General features: G+C 38.6%; 1 protein-coding gene across 4 annotated transcripts in view; it reads right to left on the reverse strand.

Moving 5' to 3' along the window:
• Window positions 1-425: 425 nt before the first annotated feature.
• The window catches only part of LOC107104654 (roundabout homolog 1-like), a 29,928-nt gene continuing 11,916 nt past the window's right edge, over window positions 426-18,437 (reverse strand). For all 4 annotated transcript variants that reach the window (XM_015404701.1, XM_015404700.1, XM_015404699.1 and 1 more), the window contains 20 exons: window positions 14,056-14,261; window positions 13,883-13,964; window positions 13,626-13,794; window positions 13,373-13,539; window positions 12,615-12,736; window positions 11,626-11,860; window positions 9,075-9,196; window positions 8,796-8,967; window positions 8,381-8,578; window positions 7,762-7,788; window positions 7,057-7,096; window positions 6,714-6,868; window positions 6,205-6,561; window positions 6,006-6,122; window positions 5,777-5,912; window positions 4,243-4,793; window positions 3,807-3,947; window positions 3,496-3,711; window positions 1,821-1,972; window positions 426-1,718 (listed from right to left, as the gene is read on the reverse strand). In XM_015404701.1, the coding sequence (XP_015260187.1) occupies window positions 1,704-1,718; window positions 1,821-1,972; window positions 3,496-3,711; window positions 3,807-3,947; window positions 4,243-4,793; window positions 5,777-5,912; window positions 6,006-6,122; window positions 6,205-6,561; window positions 6,714-6,868; window positions 7,057-7,096; window positions 7,762-7,788; window positions 8,381-8,578; window positions 8,796-8,967; window positions 9,075-9,196; window positions 11,626-11,860; window positions 12,615-12,736; window positions 13,373-13,539; window positions 13,626-13,794; window positions 13,883-13,964; window positions 14,056-14,261 (3,380 nt within the window). In that variant the 3' untranslated portion in view covers window positions 426-1,703. The remainder of the gene's footprint in view (window positions 1,719-1,820; window positions 1,973-3,495; window positions 3,712-3,806; window positions 3,948-4,242; window positions 4,794-5,776; window positions 5,913-6,005; window positions 6,123-6,204; window positions 6,562-6,713; window positions 6,869-7,056; window positions 7,097-7,761; window positions 7,789-8,380; window positions 8,579-8,795; window positions 8,968-9,074; window positions 9,197-11,625; window positions 11,861-12,614; window positions 12,737-13,372; window positions 13,540-13,625; window positions 13,795-13,882; window positions 13,965-14,055; window positions 14,262-18,437) is intronic.

The raw sequence follows: 18,437 nt of genomic DNA on the forward strand, positions 1-18,437 counted from the left end.
GGTCTCTAGAACCTGGAGACCGACAAAGGAACCAAGTCCACATCCCCCTCCCTTTTGGGTGAAGGAAAGCTTCAGGCTGGGAAAGATCAGTTTTTTAACTTCAAAGATTATATTGCCGACGACCTCAAACTCATCTTCTCCATTTTTCTGCTCAGCAGTGTGCAGACAACTCTGTGTGCCCTCCCTCCAAGGACCCATACCATTTACTGAACTTTTTCAACTGGTAAAATAAACCTGATTTATCCGATTGTCTGTTCTCCCGTTCTGCATGTGGGTTAAGAACCTGGAATCCAACATCACGCAACTGCTCCCTTAATTTCTTATCTGAAATTAAAAAGAGCAGAACTGTAATCCTAACAAGACACGCTGTCCACCTAAACTGACAGAACGGATGAGAAAAGCTTTTATTAGAGGCCCTATACACCATCCCTACTGTGAAGAAGCACAGATGAAAGCTTCTCAGTTGACAGAGGAACGCAGAATACAAAAGCATGCCACCTTAATCAGCATTTTATTTGAAAAAAAGCCCAACAAAACCTCTTTTCCCTCAATATCCCAATTATTAACTACTGTGTGTTGACCTTTTTACATTGAAATTCAATACGATACATGGAAGTTTGCATTGTGAAAAGGTTTGAAAATGTGAAAACATTCAAGCAATTGGAATACTTCTGCAAGGCATTGTAATAACATTTAAGAATAAAGTAAAAAATATACACTTGTTTACTTTTAACATTACTGAACAAATGTTCCACCAAAAGTCACAGTTCAACTATGTGCAGATGTATGTTTACGTTTGTAAGATATTTCTATATTGTAAATTGGTGATTTGTTGCCCAGCCCTACTCGTACACATTGTTTCCAATGCTAGGGGAATAGAGAAATATATCTAATAAACGCAGCACTGGGAAACAAGAAATGGAATTGGTCCATGACCATTCTTTTTTATAATCCCAAATAAAGGGCAAAGCATGGAATATTTTTAGGAAAGAATGTCCTTCGTTTTGAATCTGCATGCAATTTTCCCAGTACACACAACAGAGATAGTTCAAATTTGAATGAAAGCAGCTTCAAAGTACACAACTCAATGCACATCACAATCAATAAATCTTTTTCTCAGCCTGACATAAAGTGATAAAAATGATTAACATGACTGAACAACTGATTTCCTCTTGGCTAAAATTCATTCAACACTGAATTCAAATAAAATTAAGTGATTGTGCTTTTATAACCAAAGTAGAACAAATAATACAGAGACAAAATGTACATCACCTAAAAAAGACATTAACACTGTTATATAAAATTCTGAAGCACTTCTGTGGTGGTAAACAATTTACAAGATGGCTGGTAATTACTTTAGTTTAGTTACAGAGCAAGAACGAGACAACAAACAAACATCACACAAAGAGCATCAAGCAGTTGCCATAAGCAACACTTCTGTATGGACTCATATCTGCCATTGAATGTGCATTTGTTATACTTTCAGAAGAACCAGCAGTTCAGGGACCTGAATGCCGCTCGACAAGAAAAAAACAACAAAAAAAACAAGTCCACCATTTAATATGAGAGAATTTTTTAACATCAAATGAGAAATTTTAAGTAGAAAAGGATTTTGTGCAGTACGTTCAGGGTTTATGTCCATATTTTAAAGCATAGTCCCGGGAGACAGCTGTGGTATACTCCTCTTGTGCTCCCAATGCTTCTTAAGTTTTTATAAACTGCAAATATAAAAGGCAGACATGTTTATTTTAATATTAATGGAAACTCAAATGAGTTAAAACTGTAAAATATTTGTAATTTGACAGCTTGGTCATATTTACCTCTTCCACCTGTTCCATGAGGGCGACCTGCTCTTTCTGTTTGGACTTTGATCCTCCACATGACTGAGAGTTTGATGAATTACAACCTGAATCCCTCTGAGCCTGACCTGAGGGGAAAGATGGACGACTGTACAAAAGTACATCCCCAATTTCTGAGGAAGAGATAGGAAAACAAACAAAAAAGTGAAGTAAATTTCTAAAGTCGTAACAGCAGCTGTAGAGGTTAGCAGAAAATATTGTGGTCAAAGTTTTATATCTACCACTTGCTATGGCATTAAATAAACTTAAACAATGTTTTAAAGGAAAATGTAGCTGCATTAAACCTGGAAATCTGCTCAGTTTAGTAAGATATTGCTTAACTGGACAGAGATTGAAACTTTTTTTGGGAATGGACATTAGCGCTGGCCTAGCTCTTAGCTAAAAGGCTAGCAAGGCTCTTTATATCAAGAGAGAATGCAGGATTTCCAGGAAATCATTTTGACATGCCACTTGATTTATTCCAATTGTATTTGTCACAGAGCTAATTTGTTTGGCTATGATTAAAGTTTGGTTTTATTAAGGAATAGTTTTGTTCAATTTCAATGTCTTACTGGAGTTTTATTTTTGAAATATCTGCTATGGCACTACAACTGCTGGAGATCTTAAATGATGAATAAAGAAAAACAACAAGTGAAACGGTTTGGGTTCCAGACAAGCATATGGAATTTTGGCCTTAATAAATTGGAAACAAGACTGTACTTTGTCATCAACAATCTAATCAACTTTGCAAAATAATTCCTGCACAAATAGAAAATTTGGAATGTTATCCCTGACCTTGTATGTTTTCTAAAACAAGTGCTACTTTTCTTCAGAACTTAAAAACCGATCAAAACAAACAATGCTGATCTTCTCTGTGAAGGTACAGTATATTCTGCTTGATTTATAGACATGCATCCAGTTAGTAATGAAAATTAAGTCCCTCCTATTTTAACTGTAACAATAATAATAATTTACGCTTTTTATTGTGGTTTTGTTTTTAGCTTTTTTGTATATTAATTGTGCTATTAGGTTTTAATGGTATACTTTAGTTTTATCTCTGTGAAGACTGCCACCTGTTCATCAGAAGGGCAAAAGAAACCTACAGGGCTTGTAAAATTCATAAAAAAAAATGGTTGGGCTCAATATATACAGCTATACGGTTCTGTGCTTCATGCTGTCATGGTTGCTAGGCAACAGCAGTTATGGCCAGGCACGAAGAGCTGGTAAGGGCTGCACCTTTCACAGTCCGGCTTTTACAGTATCCTCATCCCATTAAGGACCCAGCCCATGTAGAGTGGGTCTTCTAAAAGTTACTTCCCCTGAATTAGGGCGCAAATACAGTTACACATGGTGAACGCTGTTCACTAATTGAGGGACTTCTAACGGTTGCTTGAAACACTATATTTTATTTTTGGGTACTAGGAGTACTGTAAAATGAGTTTAATATAAATACAATTCTTGTCCTTATTTATTTTCTTATTCCACGTCACAATATTGTAGTTCTCAGTGTAGCTCTATCGCATTCTATAAAAACAATATAAATAAAATACTTTATGGCTGTAAGATGAAAAACTACACAAGTATATATGGGGTTTAAATACTTCTGCAAGGCAATACATCAAAAGATTTCAAAAGGGGCCCTGTAATTATTCAGTACCTGAATGCTGTATGTTGTTGTTGTTTCCTTTGGCCCCTTGAGGATCCTCTTCCTGACTCTCTCTCTGCTCGATTGCTCCCTCTCTGACCCTGTGAGTCCCAGTGCTGCCTCGCCTGCCCCGGCCCTGCCCAGAGCCCATCCGTGGCAGAGTAGCCCCCCTCACTTTGTAGTCGCCATGGGACGCCTGGCTTATAAAATTTAGAGGCATGCAAGAGTCTAGAAAAAAAAGAAAAAAGAACAAAACTTAAATATATTGTTGGCGCTGCAGAGATAAACGCAGCAGCAGATTTAATCCATGGTTCTGACTTTACCATCGCTGAAGATATCTTTGGATTGAAGGTCCTGTTGTGCAGACTGGTTCTGTTTATGGCGTCTGGGCCGTTTATGTGTTATTGCAGGACTCATGTTGCTGTCCGTGGACATGGGGCTACTTGGTCGCTGGTGTCGGCGACCTGAAGTCAGGAGAGGATTTGCACACTAATTTAAACTGCATATAATGTATGATATCAATATTCTGACTTCACTTTAAAGACATGGCCAGGAAGTTCTCCAACACAGATAATTCAATCTTTTGTAAAAAGACAAAATCTTGAAAGAGACCTAAGAATATGTTTTCCAAACCGAAGATTGAAACAATAAGGTTTCGATGAAAATTACAGAAATCAGGAAAAATACTTTCCAATTTACGGCACAAAATGTGCATAAGTTAGGGATAGTTAGGTAAAAAACAAGTTATGTGCACCTCACCTGGCACCTCTGGGTACCTGCACATACGCAGGCCGACTACATCCCTGGAAGAGGTGACTCCCTGGTTGAAATCACCATCTGTGAAAAACGACCCCTCTGAAGTGCTTACAACGCTGGACCTGCCCGACGAGATGTTATCCTCGGATGCTGATCCCCAGCTGTTTACCATAGACCCTGTGACTGATCTGTCAAGCTCCGCCATGCTGGAGGCTGGCGTCTGCTCCAGACCTTGCAGGAGCAGCTTGTGTGGGGAGGCGTGGGGCGGTTGGTGTTTGTGCTTCATGTGATGCAGGGATTGACTGTAGAGATTTTCCACTAGCTCAACCTCTGTCTCCTTGCCGACCTCCCCATTGTTTTCCTCCAGTCCGTCTCTGTCCACTATTGAGCAGTAGGTGTGGACAAGCTGTTCGGCATCATCCTGAAGGCCGTTGTTAAGGTCTCCCTGTGAGGTAGAAGAGGGCAGGCAACTACAGGACACTTCAGTAGTAGATGAGGCTTTTCCTCTGACTGGTGGAGTGGGGCAGCTTTCAAGTCTTTGCTCTCGATCAAAGCTGATAAGATAAGAAATGCAAAGAAGAGGCAAGATCTGAAAATCACGTGGGCTTGATATGGCAGCTGCTTAATTTAAACATGGTTTTGTTTTTACTGCAAGGAAAGTAATGTATCTTTCATTCTAAATGAAAAATGCTTAAAATATAATGGGCACCTTTTTGAATAGTAGGACTCTTTAGTAGTTTTATTGTTTGTCATACCAACATAGCAAGATGTTGCAGAACAAATAGAAAATGAAAAAGCCCTAATTTTTTTTTATATTACTGCCTGAATTGAACTGTAAACTGAAAAGTCAATAAGAAACCAATACATACAACATGTAAAATAACATGTTATATAGAAATATAAAAAATTTTAAATGGAAAAATGTGGCATGGGCCACAATGAACCATACTGTAGTGGTTACTGCATCATGCTGTGGGAAAAGCTGATGGGAAGAAGATGGCATACTGGGTGGTAGAATAGTTTAGAGCATCTTCACCAACGTCCCTGACCGGTTTTCCCACTGAATGATGTTTCACTGTCTGGATGCTTTACTACACACTTCTCAGATTTTGTTTGGTAACAAATATTGTAGAATACAAGCCTGCACCATGTTGATCAATCGGTCAAAACCAGAATAAAAAATTACATTTTAAAAACTGGAAAGTTTGTTTATTAAAAATAACTTAATTCCCTGATTAAACATATTTTAAAGATTCGTTATTTGCAGATTGATGTTTCATAGCCATATGAATTTTAATTAGATTTTGTAAATAAAAACAATACATTTGAGATGAGAATAAAACAGACCAATGCCAAAGGAAAATAAACATTTTCAAAATTTGTGCAGAATGACATGTATGTTTGAGTGCAGCTTAAAAAGAGGTATTTTCAATATGAATGCACATTCTGTCTGTTAAATATCACTGTATGGGCTTCTATCAAGCTTCTCAATTGTTTATGCAAGGCTGTGTTCAGCATCTTTTGCCTTTTATTGTACCTCATCTCCATGGGCAAACTATAGTCATCGCAGTCCCAGGCATTAGGATGAGAATCAGACAAAGCATCTCCCCAGCTCACTGCATTGTGTTTGGAAATCTTTTGGGCCCGCATTGCTTTCTTTTGATTTTGGCTCCCTGATAAAAAAAACACACAATTGAAAGTAAGCGCTGAACAGCTCTCATTAATATCAACCCAGTGTTTTAGAGTACAGCAGATGATGGCATCACCTGAGGTGCTATTGCTGCCTCTGTCTGAACTCTGGTGGGAGCCGCCTGTGTTGTGGTCGCGGGTCTGGTTGTATGGTACGCTTTTTGGGTAAATCATAGCGTTGTTTCCCTGCAGATCTGGAAATATAGATACATTCTAACCTGGAAAATCTTTTCTTGATTTTTATACAAATAAAAGGACATTTTATGTGCTACATACCGCTGCAGTTCTGCTCGGCTGTGCTGTGCTGCATCAGCGGTGTCTCCTTTGGTATCGGAGGAAGGCTGGGGGGCTGTTTCCAGCTGGGTATATCCAGCGGCTCAGCTGCACAGCCACCAGCAGCTGCCTTGTTCTTAATATTGGACTGAATGAGCTGTGTGGTGGCATATGGTATGGGCTCATACGTGCCTGGCGATTCTGCTCCTGGGCTTGCATAGAAGTAGTTGCCATTGTTGAATGCTTTAATTTCACTTAGCTTGTTCGAGAGGTTGGCGTTGCTGTATATAGGGGTCTCAGAACCAAGCTGTCCTCCTTGTTTGTTTTCTGGATGGTTTCCAAAATTGGCAATGCAATCAGCTGAGAAAGGGAAACAAAGCAGCACATGAATGAGGCAATAAAACAATAGGCTATAAATCTTTAAGCATTGCTGCAAGGCATTGGTATTTTATTAGTAACATAAGTTGTATTTCAGACTGGCATGTGAGCTATGAGATGTTTTTCACACCAACCTGGCCGGCTGTAAGTTGTCATGTTGCTGTCACTGGTGCCGTTACCATTATTGCAGCAGTTGATGCTGCAGTCCTTATGATTGGCACATGCATTTGGCCAGTTGTCTGGCAGCCACAGCTGGTTCAGAGGCTCACCCATGTTGAGAGGGACAGGTCTGCAACGAGGTGGACCACAGTGTCAATTAAAATCTGCTGGCATTTTTCTTATTGCTAAGAGCTGAGAAAACATACAGTGGATTTAGAAAAGAGTTTAAACGCAGGGAGACATCCCCCCCTAGTGTTTTCACAATGCAACTGAAATTCTTCCATCACTGTAACACAATGGGACAAAAATATCAGTCACCTGCCAGAGCCACACACAGAGTCTCCTCTTTGATATGCCACTGAGAAGACAAAAGCAAAAAATAAAAAATAAATCAACCTTGAGGAGATGAAACAGGGAAAAATTGCAAATAGTGAAGACAGCTGTGTAAGACAGATTAAGAGTCTGCACAAAAAAAGTCCTACATTCTTCCAAAAGCAACTTAATTGTTTTTTTGCATAGAGTATATCTAGTTTAATTTGTATCTGCATTCATCTCAGCACTTCTGATTTTGGGAATCATATGAACTAAAATAATTTTGCTGGTAAATCGTTTGATCACTCTGTACAATCTACTGTTCACTTTTTTCACACATTTAACCTCAGTTTATCTCTCTAATGAGAACTGTTTGTGTGAAAAATTAACTCCTCGTTATTTGAATTTTGTCTCGTTTCAGAAATCTCAGAAACGTCTATATCCTTCTATCGGAAAGCATTTGGACGTTTCAAACCTAAATGTAATTTCTAACAAGAAAGAAAATGTGAGATGTTTAATCATCTCACATTTTTCTTAATGTGAAATATCTTATATATAATATTTTAATATATTATCAAATATTAGCATCAATAGGTTGTATATATATATAGATAAAATGAATATATGCAGTCAACCCCCAAAATCTTAAATTGCGTGCATCTTTGACATAAAAAAAGCTAAAAATACTGAATTTGGCATTAAAGTACATACCTGTAGGCGTGAAGGTAAAAGATGGGACTGTGCAGAAACACAAACAAGAAAAGATTGAAACCAGGAAACATAATAAAATATACTGGCTGAGTTCCCTTTAAAAAGCATTGTATGAAGTATATATAAACATACATCTTATATCTTCTGCAAATGCTGCTTCTATTTTTAATTTGAGTTTTCAGGCTAAGGTAAAAAAGGAGGGGGGAGGGGGCAACTAGACAGCAAACAGAACTATCAAACAGATAAAGGCTTGGCAGCTTGACAGCTTTGTGCCTCTAAATACTGATGCACTGACAAAAAGACACTCTACAAATATGTGATTAAAGGTCACAAAATGTCTACACAGCCTGGAATGCAAATATGTCAAAGGATGATTAGACCAGAGCACCCCCACCCAGGTCTGATATGCTTATCCGCCTCAGAAGATTCCTTTAATATCAATGCAAAGATGACTTCTGCTGTGTGGTGGTGAAATGTCACTATTTGAAGGTCTCACTAATTATATTATCCAATATATGCACTCTAAAAGCTAATGTTATTACCTTTAAATAATACACTAAGCCTTCATACATATGAACATATATTCTTTCATGTGTTGGTTAACAGTGAATGAACACACCCTTCCGGATGCCAGTGTATGTGCTGCTGAGACCACTCCTCTTCTTTCGGTGACGGTAGAGCCACACGCTGAAAATCATGAGGATCAGCCAGCAGGTGGCGCCGATGCCTGCAATAAAAGCTGGCTGCTTCACCACCTCAGAGATCTGTGATAATGTGCCTCTTTTGTCACTGATGTCCATCATCTGGCCTGCAGAATCTGATCGAGCAAAGCAGAAGGACATTTATACGCTGTTCACAAATGCAAAGGTTTTGGTGGGTGCATAAAATGCCACAAAAACAGCTGAAAATAGAAATGTGAGAAGCTGGCCAAAAGTTAAGGACAGCATCTAGAAAAGAAGAATGAGAGACACTGAAATCTAATAGAAACCTACCATCTAAAAGTGTATTACTGGTCAGCTACCGGGAACAATTACCTAATTGAAAGAAGGCTACATCACTCTTGACTCCGGGCCCAGCAGCATTGCTTGCTGCCACCTCTACACTGTAGCGTATTCCTGGGGCCAGGCTGGGAATGAGCACAGAAAAGGTTGAGCCATCCACTGACTGATTCACATGGTAGCGGCTCTCATTACCCAGGCACCAGATCTGTGGAATGTACAGAGAGATGACAATGTTTGCCAGAGGGACACATTCAACAACACAGTGCAACAAAAATTACAGTCAGATTTGAGCTGTGGTATTTTTTTTTTAACCTTGTATTCCTGAATGATTCCATCATCTGCTGCCTCTTGAGGCGGCTTCCAGGAAACAAGGATGGCACTCCCATTGGTATCGCTCTTTGTGACTGTGACACCCTGGGGGGCTCTTCTTGGGGCTAAAACAGAAATACAAACAGTCGGCTACAGTGACATGAATCTGGAGTGCCGTTGCATTCCAAATAAGGCACAAAAGAAATGTTCTTCAACACATTTTCTCACATCACAATAATTTATGAATCCTGCAGTATCCTTCAGATACAAATCCAAAATGCATGGTGTACATTTGTACTTACAGCCAATAAACTATGATAACCCTGAACTATAACCTAATTAGCATCTAGATTCTGTGTATGTGCATATAAATATTTTAACAGAAGAATCATAGGAACTAATAAACACATATGGAATATAAGGGGTGCAGGTGTTTAAAGATGGGGAGTTTGAAGCTAGGTCAGGTTATAGAATAACATTACAAATTCAAGAAGAATAAATCCATCAACTAAAAACAGAGAAAAGTTTGGCACCACTATAAACTATCAAAACATTGCTGAAATCCTTATATTACAGGTTAAAAAATGTATGTATTTATCAAAGAAACTGCTAGACGGCCAATAGCAGCTCTGGAAGAGCTGTAGAAATTCAAAGCTAAGGTGGTACAATCTGTTGAAAATAAGTCACGACATCTAGCAGCGCTGCATGAGCCTGAACCTTCTTTTACACCCTTCAGAGATTTTTCCTAATAAATAGATAATCTAAATTAATCTGTATCATACTTTTTTATTGACAATTTTATTTCTATGTCATTGGTTTTTAAGAGACTGCGTGAGTTCACTCCCATTTTTTAACACAATCAGTAGCTCGACTGTGCCACTCCTACTGAGCTTAGAAGGAGGAGCCCTGAGTCCTGCACCGTCATAAGGTACAAACCCATCATCCCGTCCATCATCTTGGGAAATTTTCCTTCCCAGCCAAGTGGATGAATTGGCAAACCTTGCATGGCATCAGAGAAGTGAGCAACTTTATTATCTTGACTGATACTTGGCGAACCCCACTAACTCAGGAATCATACACATGAGCATTTTTCATTTACTTCAGGCCAGCCAAACCATGAATAGGTTAAGAAGACAGAGGAGTGTCTGGCTGTGTTTGCGAATCATTCATTGATAGTGCAACTCTTGACATTTCACTATGAAATGTCATAAGGACATTGAGTTGCTAGCTGTAAGCATGTGGCTCTATCGTCTACCACTGGAGTTTACTTGTATGTCAATAAGGTTTTAAGAGACCCCCTCAGCCAGTGCTGTAGTAGGTAGCAATGTCATCCATGTTATTACCAGAAGTCTCCAAACAAAGGCCTATTTTCTGCTCAGGGGGATTTTAATCATGTCTTTCTTTCCTCCACTCTCCCCACCTTCACCTAGTATGTTACCTGCTGCACCAAACACAATGAAACACTCCTCAGTACACCAAGGAGGCATGCAGCTTATCAGTCTCCCTCCACTGGGAGTTTCTGAAAACAACCTGGTTTATCTCCATTCTTTCTTTACAAAAACCCCTGCAAACAAAGAATCCACCATGAGATGCACAGTGAAGAGGACTGAAGAAGTCCAAGTGACTGTTTCAAGTCAGCTCTGTGGGAAGAACACTGTGCCCATCATGAAGACGCAATATTTGTCCACTGAGTCAACTCAAACATAAAGGCTCTCCCATAAGAGAAGAAAAGACTGTTTAGATCAGGAAAGGAGAAGTTTAGAAGCATGCAGATGGAACGAGGAGGAGGATCTGGCATGGAAAAATAATGTCTTGTAGAGTCTATTGTTCACATTTTTTTTTCACTTTGCTACTGTAACTATCTACTAATATATAAAGGATATATACCAGGATATCCAAACTGTCTTTCTATTCTATTCCATTTGATTCTATTCTATTTTCCTAACAACATGCCCGTATGGCAGTTTGGATAGACGAAACCCTTGTTAAAGATACTATAGTTTTCCTGCTTGTCATAAGTAATGTGGAAGGAAAACACATGGAAGTAGGTGATCTGGTCAAAAAATATTTAAAACAAAAGTTTTTTATTGGAAAGAAAGTACTTTATGTAGCAAACATTGATATCACACTTATCATTCTCATAGTGAAAGAATGGTTTTGGCAACAACATGCTGTGGATATATTTTCGTACCCCAGCTTCAGTGAAAGTAGTCCTTGCAGCTAATGTGACTTACAGGAAAGACTTAAATACAAGAAGATCTTGGAAGAAAGTCTTTCTTGGTGCTGCAGTAGACTGGAGAAATACAACTATGCATTGAATGAATGTAATTCTCTAGATGTTAAAGCATACCTCAAATGATGACAAACTCTAATTGCGGCAACATATACTTTTACTGTGTAAAGTACTTTGAGTCAGTTTTCAGATTATTATAGTTTCTTACACACCACAATGATGTGATATACTCCTTGGTATATCGTAAAATATCTAACTAAGATTAATAGTTGGAACTGTATTTGCTCACTTATGTTTAAAGATACTGTATAAAAAAATTACCTTCTTCCAATGTCCTGACCACCTTCACCTCGCTGTCAGCTCCTTGGAACTCATCAAAGAAAGGTCTCACTTTGAACTCATAGATGCATCCTTTCTTTAGCTGACTGATCACCACCCCGTCCTCCGGCAAAGCACGCACCTCCAGAACAGTCCACTGTGATTCTGGCTGCCCGTGCTCAGCGGACATCCTGTAAAGTACCTTGTAACCCTGGATGTAAGGGGACAGCTGTTCGACCTGGAGAGATGCAGTAACCAAAAGCACACAAACCTTTGAATATACCTATACAAATCTGGAGCAAAAGTTTAGCTCACAACAACATAGACTAAGTTGTAATTGTTGAGTTATAAAATCTTACAGGAAGGATATATTAAAATCTAGTAACCCCATATCTTCTATTAACTTCTACATATGAAATGTGAATTCTCTGTGTTAACCACAATCTGAGGTCATTAATAGTTTCCACTCAGCATGGTTTGAAAGGAAGTTAGCAAGAAGTCAACTAAGCACTTTCCATTTAAACCACATGGTTTTGGCAAAGAGTGCCTGAAGGATTTTTTTTTTTTTTTTGCTTTTTTCTCCTGAAATGGATTTATGAGCAGACACCCACACACGTACAAAAATGCTGCTGGCATAGTTGTATCTGTGCGAAGCTAAATGCAATGGATGACAGATCAGTTGCTGCAGTAGATCAATTCCCAACCATTTCAACTTCATGGAATGGAGTATAGAGAGAGAAAAAAGTATGTTTAAAATGTCTAACATTATGTATAAAAGTGATGATACAAACTACTGAGCCGAACAATCTGTTGAAAGCATACTTGCTAATTCATCAGTAACTCTTATTTCATAAAGAATGGATATAAACACCTGAATAAAAGTTGTTTTTTGTGTACTGCCATGTTTGACTCTTCAAATCATTTATCCTAATACTGGGAGCTGGGAGTGCATTTAGCAAGGAGCATCTTCAGCATAGCAAACACAAACTTACCATCCATTGCACCCTGACAGCTGAGGATGACAGGACTGTTGGTGTTTGGAGGTGAATCACAACATCACCAAGTTCTCTCTGGATGTGACGGTGGTCCACCCCCTGCATGGTGGAGGAGCTGTCTGTGTATATCAAAAAAAAGGAAAAACATCAAATGCACTGTCTTATCATTTTCTCAAACTACAAGGAAAAAATTTAAAGTATTTGATTGGAATTCTATGAAAAATATCAACACAAAGAACTGATTAATAGGAAATAAGAATGGAAATTATATTTAATTGTCAAAACCATTAAAAAGTTTGTGTATTTGTTAAGTAGCCTGAGATCAATATGTTGTACCATCTGTCATTGCAGTTATAGCAGCATATCTCCTAAATTATGTTGCCACCATTGTTCTTGGCAAAATAGTTCAACAGCACGATTGATAGCATCTGTAAAAAGCATGTGTATATGATCATTTTCAAGACTTGAAAATTATGATAGGAACTATTATAGGAATTCTTATTTGGACTTTGATTGAAACAATGTAACACCTAAATATGGTTTGACCTTAACTGTATTTTATGTATGAATTATACATTAAGCTTAAAAAATTTTGCACTATGTTATGTTGGTAACGAATACAAACTGTAACAGAAAATTTAAAAAAATGTTTTTTTTTTTAAATAAAAAAAGTGACTGAGTCTGAAAAGTCTGAATTCCATTCAGGTTAAAGGTGTTTACTAGAAGTGAATGAAACAGGCGAAAGAAACACTTACCCTCAGTTCTGACTGAGTCAGAGATTGGACTAGGATCACTGAGTCCATACGCATTCATTGCTCGCACCATAAAGAGATAAATGGCTCCGGGCTTCAGATTGGTCATAACGTAGGACTCTGTTTTCACATGTTCTGCTAAGGTCACCCATCTGTTTCCTAATGCATAACTATACACAGATAGGACAAAAAATATTGAATATCAAAACATTACAAATTACGCTGGATTGAAAAAGACAATAAATCAAAGATCTACCTGAATGCTTCGATTAGGTAGGATGTCGGCGGTAGACCAAGATTGGTGCCTGACTTCCATGACAATGTGACAGATGAATGGCTGATGTTAGAAACTACAGGCTTGGATGGGGCAGCAGGAATCAGGCTGGAATCTTTGGTATGGCCAGACTGGACGACAGTGCCAAATTCTGCCAAAGAGATTCCAAAACATTCATTAAAATATAAACTGTAAATAATCCTCAGTAGGAAAACAATCCTTGCTTATAAATAAAACACCTTCTACTTGCAGAAATGCGGTCCAGGAAGCTTCTCCACTTGGACTAGTAGCAACACACGTGTAGAATCCAGAATCCCCTAGCTGATCAGACAAGATTAAGGCACATCATTTAATAGCATGAATTTGGTGTACGCCAGCTGTTAAACATAGCTGTAGTCTCTCAGGCCCTTACTTTGGTATAATGGATCTTCAGTGATCCTGTTTCTGTAAGGGATATCCGGGAGTCCAATGGAGAGACCAATGTGCCGTCCTTCTTCCAATGAACATTAAGAGGCGGAGTACCAACAGTTTGGCAATTCAGTACTACTGTGCTGTCAACAGGAACAGTCTGATTGACAGGACCCTGTCTGATGACAGGAGGGGGGTGGTCTGATCCACCTGAAGGAAAATAAGAATCAGAAAGGAGGAAAAAATAGTATTATATTATATTCTGACTTCTGATTCTACACAGCAATATCTCACTAGATGTCGTCTAGCTGTTTTCTTTACCTAGGTGAGTACTTAGCAACTACGAAAAAAAAAAAAAAACAACTGTTGGCAAATTGTTTTGATATAATTGAAGAGATTTTGCTTTTGGGACAGCAGTCAATTTACTTCTGACCAAACACTGGTTAAAAAAGTTTGTTGAGTGAGACAACATCTAAAAGGAGCATAGTCATTCTTTTGAGTCATACAAATCCTGATCAGAGTTCACAAAACATCTTATATCTGCTTTCTGTTAATCCCTTCTATGAATCTCTAGTCATGTCAGATTCAGTTTGATTATTCTAAATATCAGACAAAAGAGGAAGTTTGCAGAAAGATATATTTAAACTCTACTACCCTACATCTCAACATTAACATTTTTCCTTTCTGTTATACTTCTCTTATTCTCTGTTAATTATTATAAACTTAAAGTTGTAAATTTAAAGTGTAAGCTATTAGAAATTGAGCTGATGCTCAAAAAGGGTCACAGTTATAAACAGAAACTTCTAAAAGTAAGAAAGATGAGACTAAGGTAAATAAAAATGAAATGGAAAGGAGGCAGAAAAAGATAAGATGTGAAAGATATTGAGAGGAAAATTGGTAAAGCGGGAGAACAATAGGCTTAGGTGGATGTGTAGGGTTTCGAGGAGAAAGAAATCAACTTTTCCCCTCCAGCGGAGGGCAACTAATCATTCATTGGGTAGAAGGTACTGCTAGAGTCGGATCCAATCATGACAGCAAAGCCCAACTAATAACAGTTCCACTTAGATAACCGAGCTCCCCTTTCTCTCACACACATTTTAAAAAACCCTGTGGGTGGGGGCAGGAAAGGATTTAAGACAGCTGAAAAAAAAAATTTGAAAAAAAATAAAACACCCCAATTCCCTCCAATAAGCTTTGAAAAGTGCCTGAGGAGATGTGAACCTGTTATTACCATACAAATGCTCCTCTCCAGTTGGAGATGAAAGGAATGTGGTAGGATGGAGGGAATTTAGGCGAGACAAGAAAAGTCAGAGAGCAGATCTATGTGCACAGCTGGAAAGAACGACAAAAAATACTCCACTATGAACCTTTTTTAATGCATCATACCTACCGTTGGTAAGCGGATGTGAAAGCGAGTCCCGCATTTAAAGATACAATGTGTAATTTTCTGCGACATCTAATGGTCAGACTGCATACAGCAGCAACATGAACCGTCCCTCCAACAATACGGACGTCATGATACAAAATTATTTCCAGGAAGTCCACTTTATGTATCTTGTCAAGTGAGGTTGAGGTTTTATTAACATTAGATGACAGCATCAAATCCATACACTTTTCAATACTGTTGTCCCATGTACATTGCTAAGTATAAAATTAGGAGATGAGAAATTATCATGAATTGACCACTGTTTGAGTGAAGGAGGCTACAGAGACAAGCCTTTAAAAACCAAAATGGAAGACAGAAAATAATGCGGATCCAGGATAAATCAGGGAATGCTCTTAACCTCTTTAATTCCACAGGTTTGTGAGTGGCTTTCAAAAAAGGTGTTTTAATTTAGCCCTTACAGAACTGTTCTGTATCCTACCTCTAGTATAGACAAAGCCAAGATGATGCCTTCCCTCACTGCTGGTTCTCGCTCCGTACGCAGGCTCTGTACCTCAGCGGTTATCAGTCAATCTCCAGCTCTTAGGCCCTAGATGCTAGCCTAGGCCTGACATTGTCCCTTCCTGCTCTGTCACTTTGACAGGCCCCTTCAATGTCAAGCCATCCTCCTTACGGTAAGCCGCAGCCACTCCACCCTGCCTTTGGACCTATCTCCACCCGTTAGACTAATCTGATCATCCGCCGTTATGCTTTGATCCTCCGCAGTTATCCTCTAGTAAGCCTTCGCCAACTTTAGAATCTTCCAGGCCATCACACCTGGCAGTCCTCTCCTAGCTACCGTTGTGTTTCTTGGCTACCTTCCTAAGCTACAGTAGCAGCAGCAAGCTACCTCCACTGCCGCTGTGGTTCCTTAGCCATAGAGGGGCGGCATAGCGGGCCCAGCTAGTCCCGGTTATGTGGAGCTTGCTTTGCTTCCACAGGAGCTCAGAAACTTTGTTTCTCCTTATCTCTGTTTTCCAGGAGATTTGTCCCTCTGTTTTGGGCACTTTGACCAAATCAAACATAGGCCAAAAACAAAACAAAAAACAACTAAAAACCAAAACAACTGGCACTTCATCTTCATAAAGATGAAGTGCCAGTTTATCAGCTCTGTGGTGCCGTAACGCAAAAGATGTCTGCCTTCAAAAATGCACCGACTCCTATGTAAAAATAAAATGCAATTTCTAAGGCAAGTGAACCATAAATATATTGACTTTCATTTCATAGTGATAATAGTAAATTAAATCCCTTTATTGTCCCACAATGGGGAAATTCACTCTCTGCCTTCGACCCCTTGGGGCACAGTGGGCTGCCATTGTGTATGCCTGGGAAGCAGTGTGGGGTTACATTAAATGTTTTGCTCAGGAACCCAGAGTGGAGGCTGTGGGGGTTGAACTGGGCAATTGCAGCCTTCTCACAGCACAAGCACACTGCTCTAACCCACTAGGCCAACAGTCCCCAAATAACATACATATAGATAATATATTAAATCTGTCAGTGAATCCCTGGAATTATTACACACTGTACCTTTAATAACCCCACAAGTAGATCCATTTACTGTCTGTTGAAACCTGAAGCAATTACCCCCTTGATATAATGTATGTATATTTCCCCAAGTTACATGTATTCATGCTCACACAGGTGTGTAATTATTGGTTTGGGCCTCCAAGCATAGATAAATTGGTTTTTCAAAAGCAATTAACAGATTTTCAATCATGTAGGATTTGGATTAGAATCCCCTCCAAGCTTTATACAGAGTACCAACAAAAGCCATCGCATCACCAAATATGTGGCTATGTATTAAGGAGGGACATGTCTGATTTAGTTTCATCTGACCAAGCGACATTATTTCACAAGTCCTAATATTTGGTCAACTGTACTGTAATATATAAGTTGTAAAAGACATGAAGGACATATCACCTGCAGCCTTTTTTTATTTTATTGTACAACCTAATTTAGATTTAGACATTTTATTGATTTTATAAGCCAAATCCTATGATGTATCTCAAAGTTCCAAAAGCATCCTTGGTCTTATATTGTTCTTGTTCAGTTCACACTCTTAACAACAAAATTATACATAAAAAACACATTTTGTGGAATCCTTATTACCAGAATCAAATGTATAATCCAAAATGTTCATAATGAATAACCCATGTTGGCTGTATTTATTCAGCTTCACTCATCCATTGTTTTTTCTTTTTACATATTTTGGTGATGGTCCAGTCATAGAATAGAGTGATATGCTTGGATGTGCAATCCAAGTTTGTAAAATGATTTTTACCCCTGAATTTGTAGTACTGAATTGTGGATTTTATATCGTAACACCAATCTTTGTGAGTGATTTTAAATCCTAAAGCTGGTGGTGTTTACGAGATTTTGATTACTGGTGAGAAACTATGATATTGGAACATATTAGTGTCAGGGTTCAGCCATCTGTTTAAGTTTATATTTAGTTTCTTTGTATTTGTTGCTTTCTAGCAGTGTTTTGTTCTTCAGTTACTCTCTTTTCTCCCCGCTGTGTTTGTTTCCTTTCTCCTTGGCTTCCTTCTAGGTGCTTCCATCCACACCTGTTCCTTGTCAGCTCATTATCCCAGTCTTTCTTCTGTCTCCTATATATACTCTCCCTGTGCAGTTCCTCAGGGTTGGTTCCTCGTCTTTTCCTGGCTCCCCACATGAGTTTTCCCCTGAAGGATTTTTGCCTCAGCTAATTCATTAAATCTTTAAACTCACCTTTGCATTTGAGTCCTCAAAACCTCAACCCAACCATGACAATAAGAAAAGATTTTCTGTCCCAAGCCCTTCTACTCTGAGTCGTTATTATTTATTAAAATTTGAAGCAGGTGCTATGAAAACAAAAAACAAACCAAAAAAGGTGTTTTAAAAAACAAGCTGTTCTAAGCAATTAGTGTTTTAAGCATTAGTAACTGTAACAAATAATTCTGATAGTTTACAACACAGTAAAC

This window comes from Cyprinodon variegatus, unplaced genomic scaffold (assembly GCF_000732505.1).
Source record: "Cyprinodon variegatus isolate N-32 unplaced genomic scaffold, C_variegatus-1.0 Scaffold1833, whole genome shotgun sequence".
In the NCBI taxonomy this organism is placed as follows: Eukaryota; Metazoa; Chordata; class Actinopteri; order Cyprinodontiformes; family Cyprinodontidae; genus Cyprinodon; species Cyprinodon variegatus.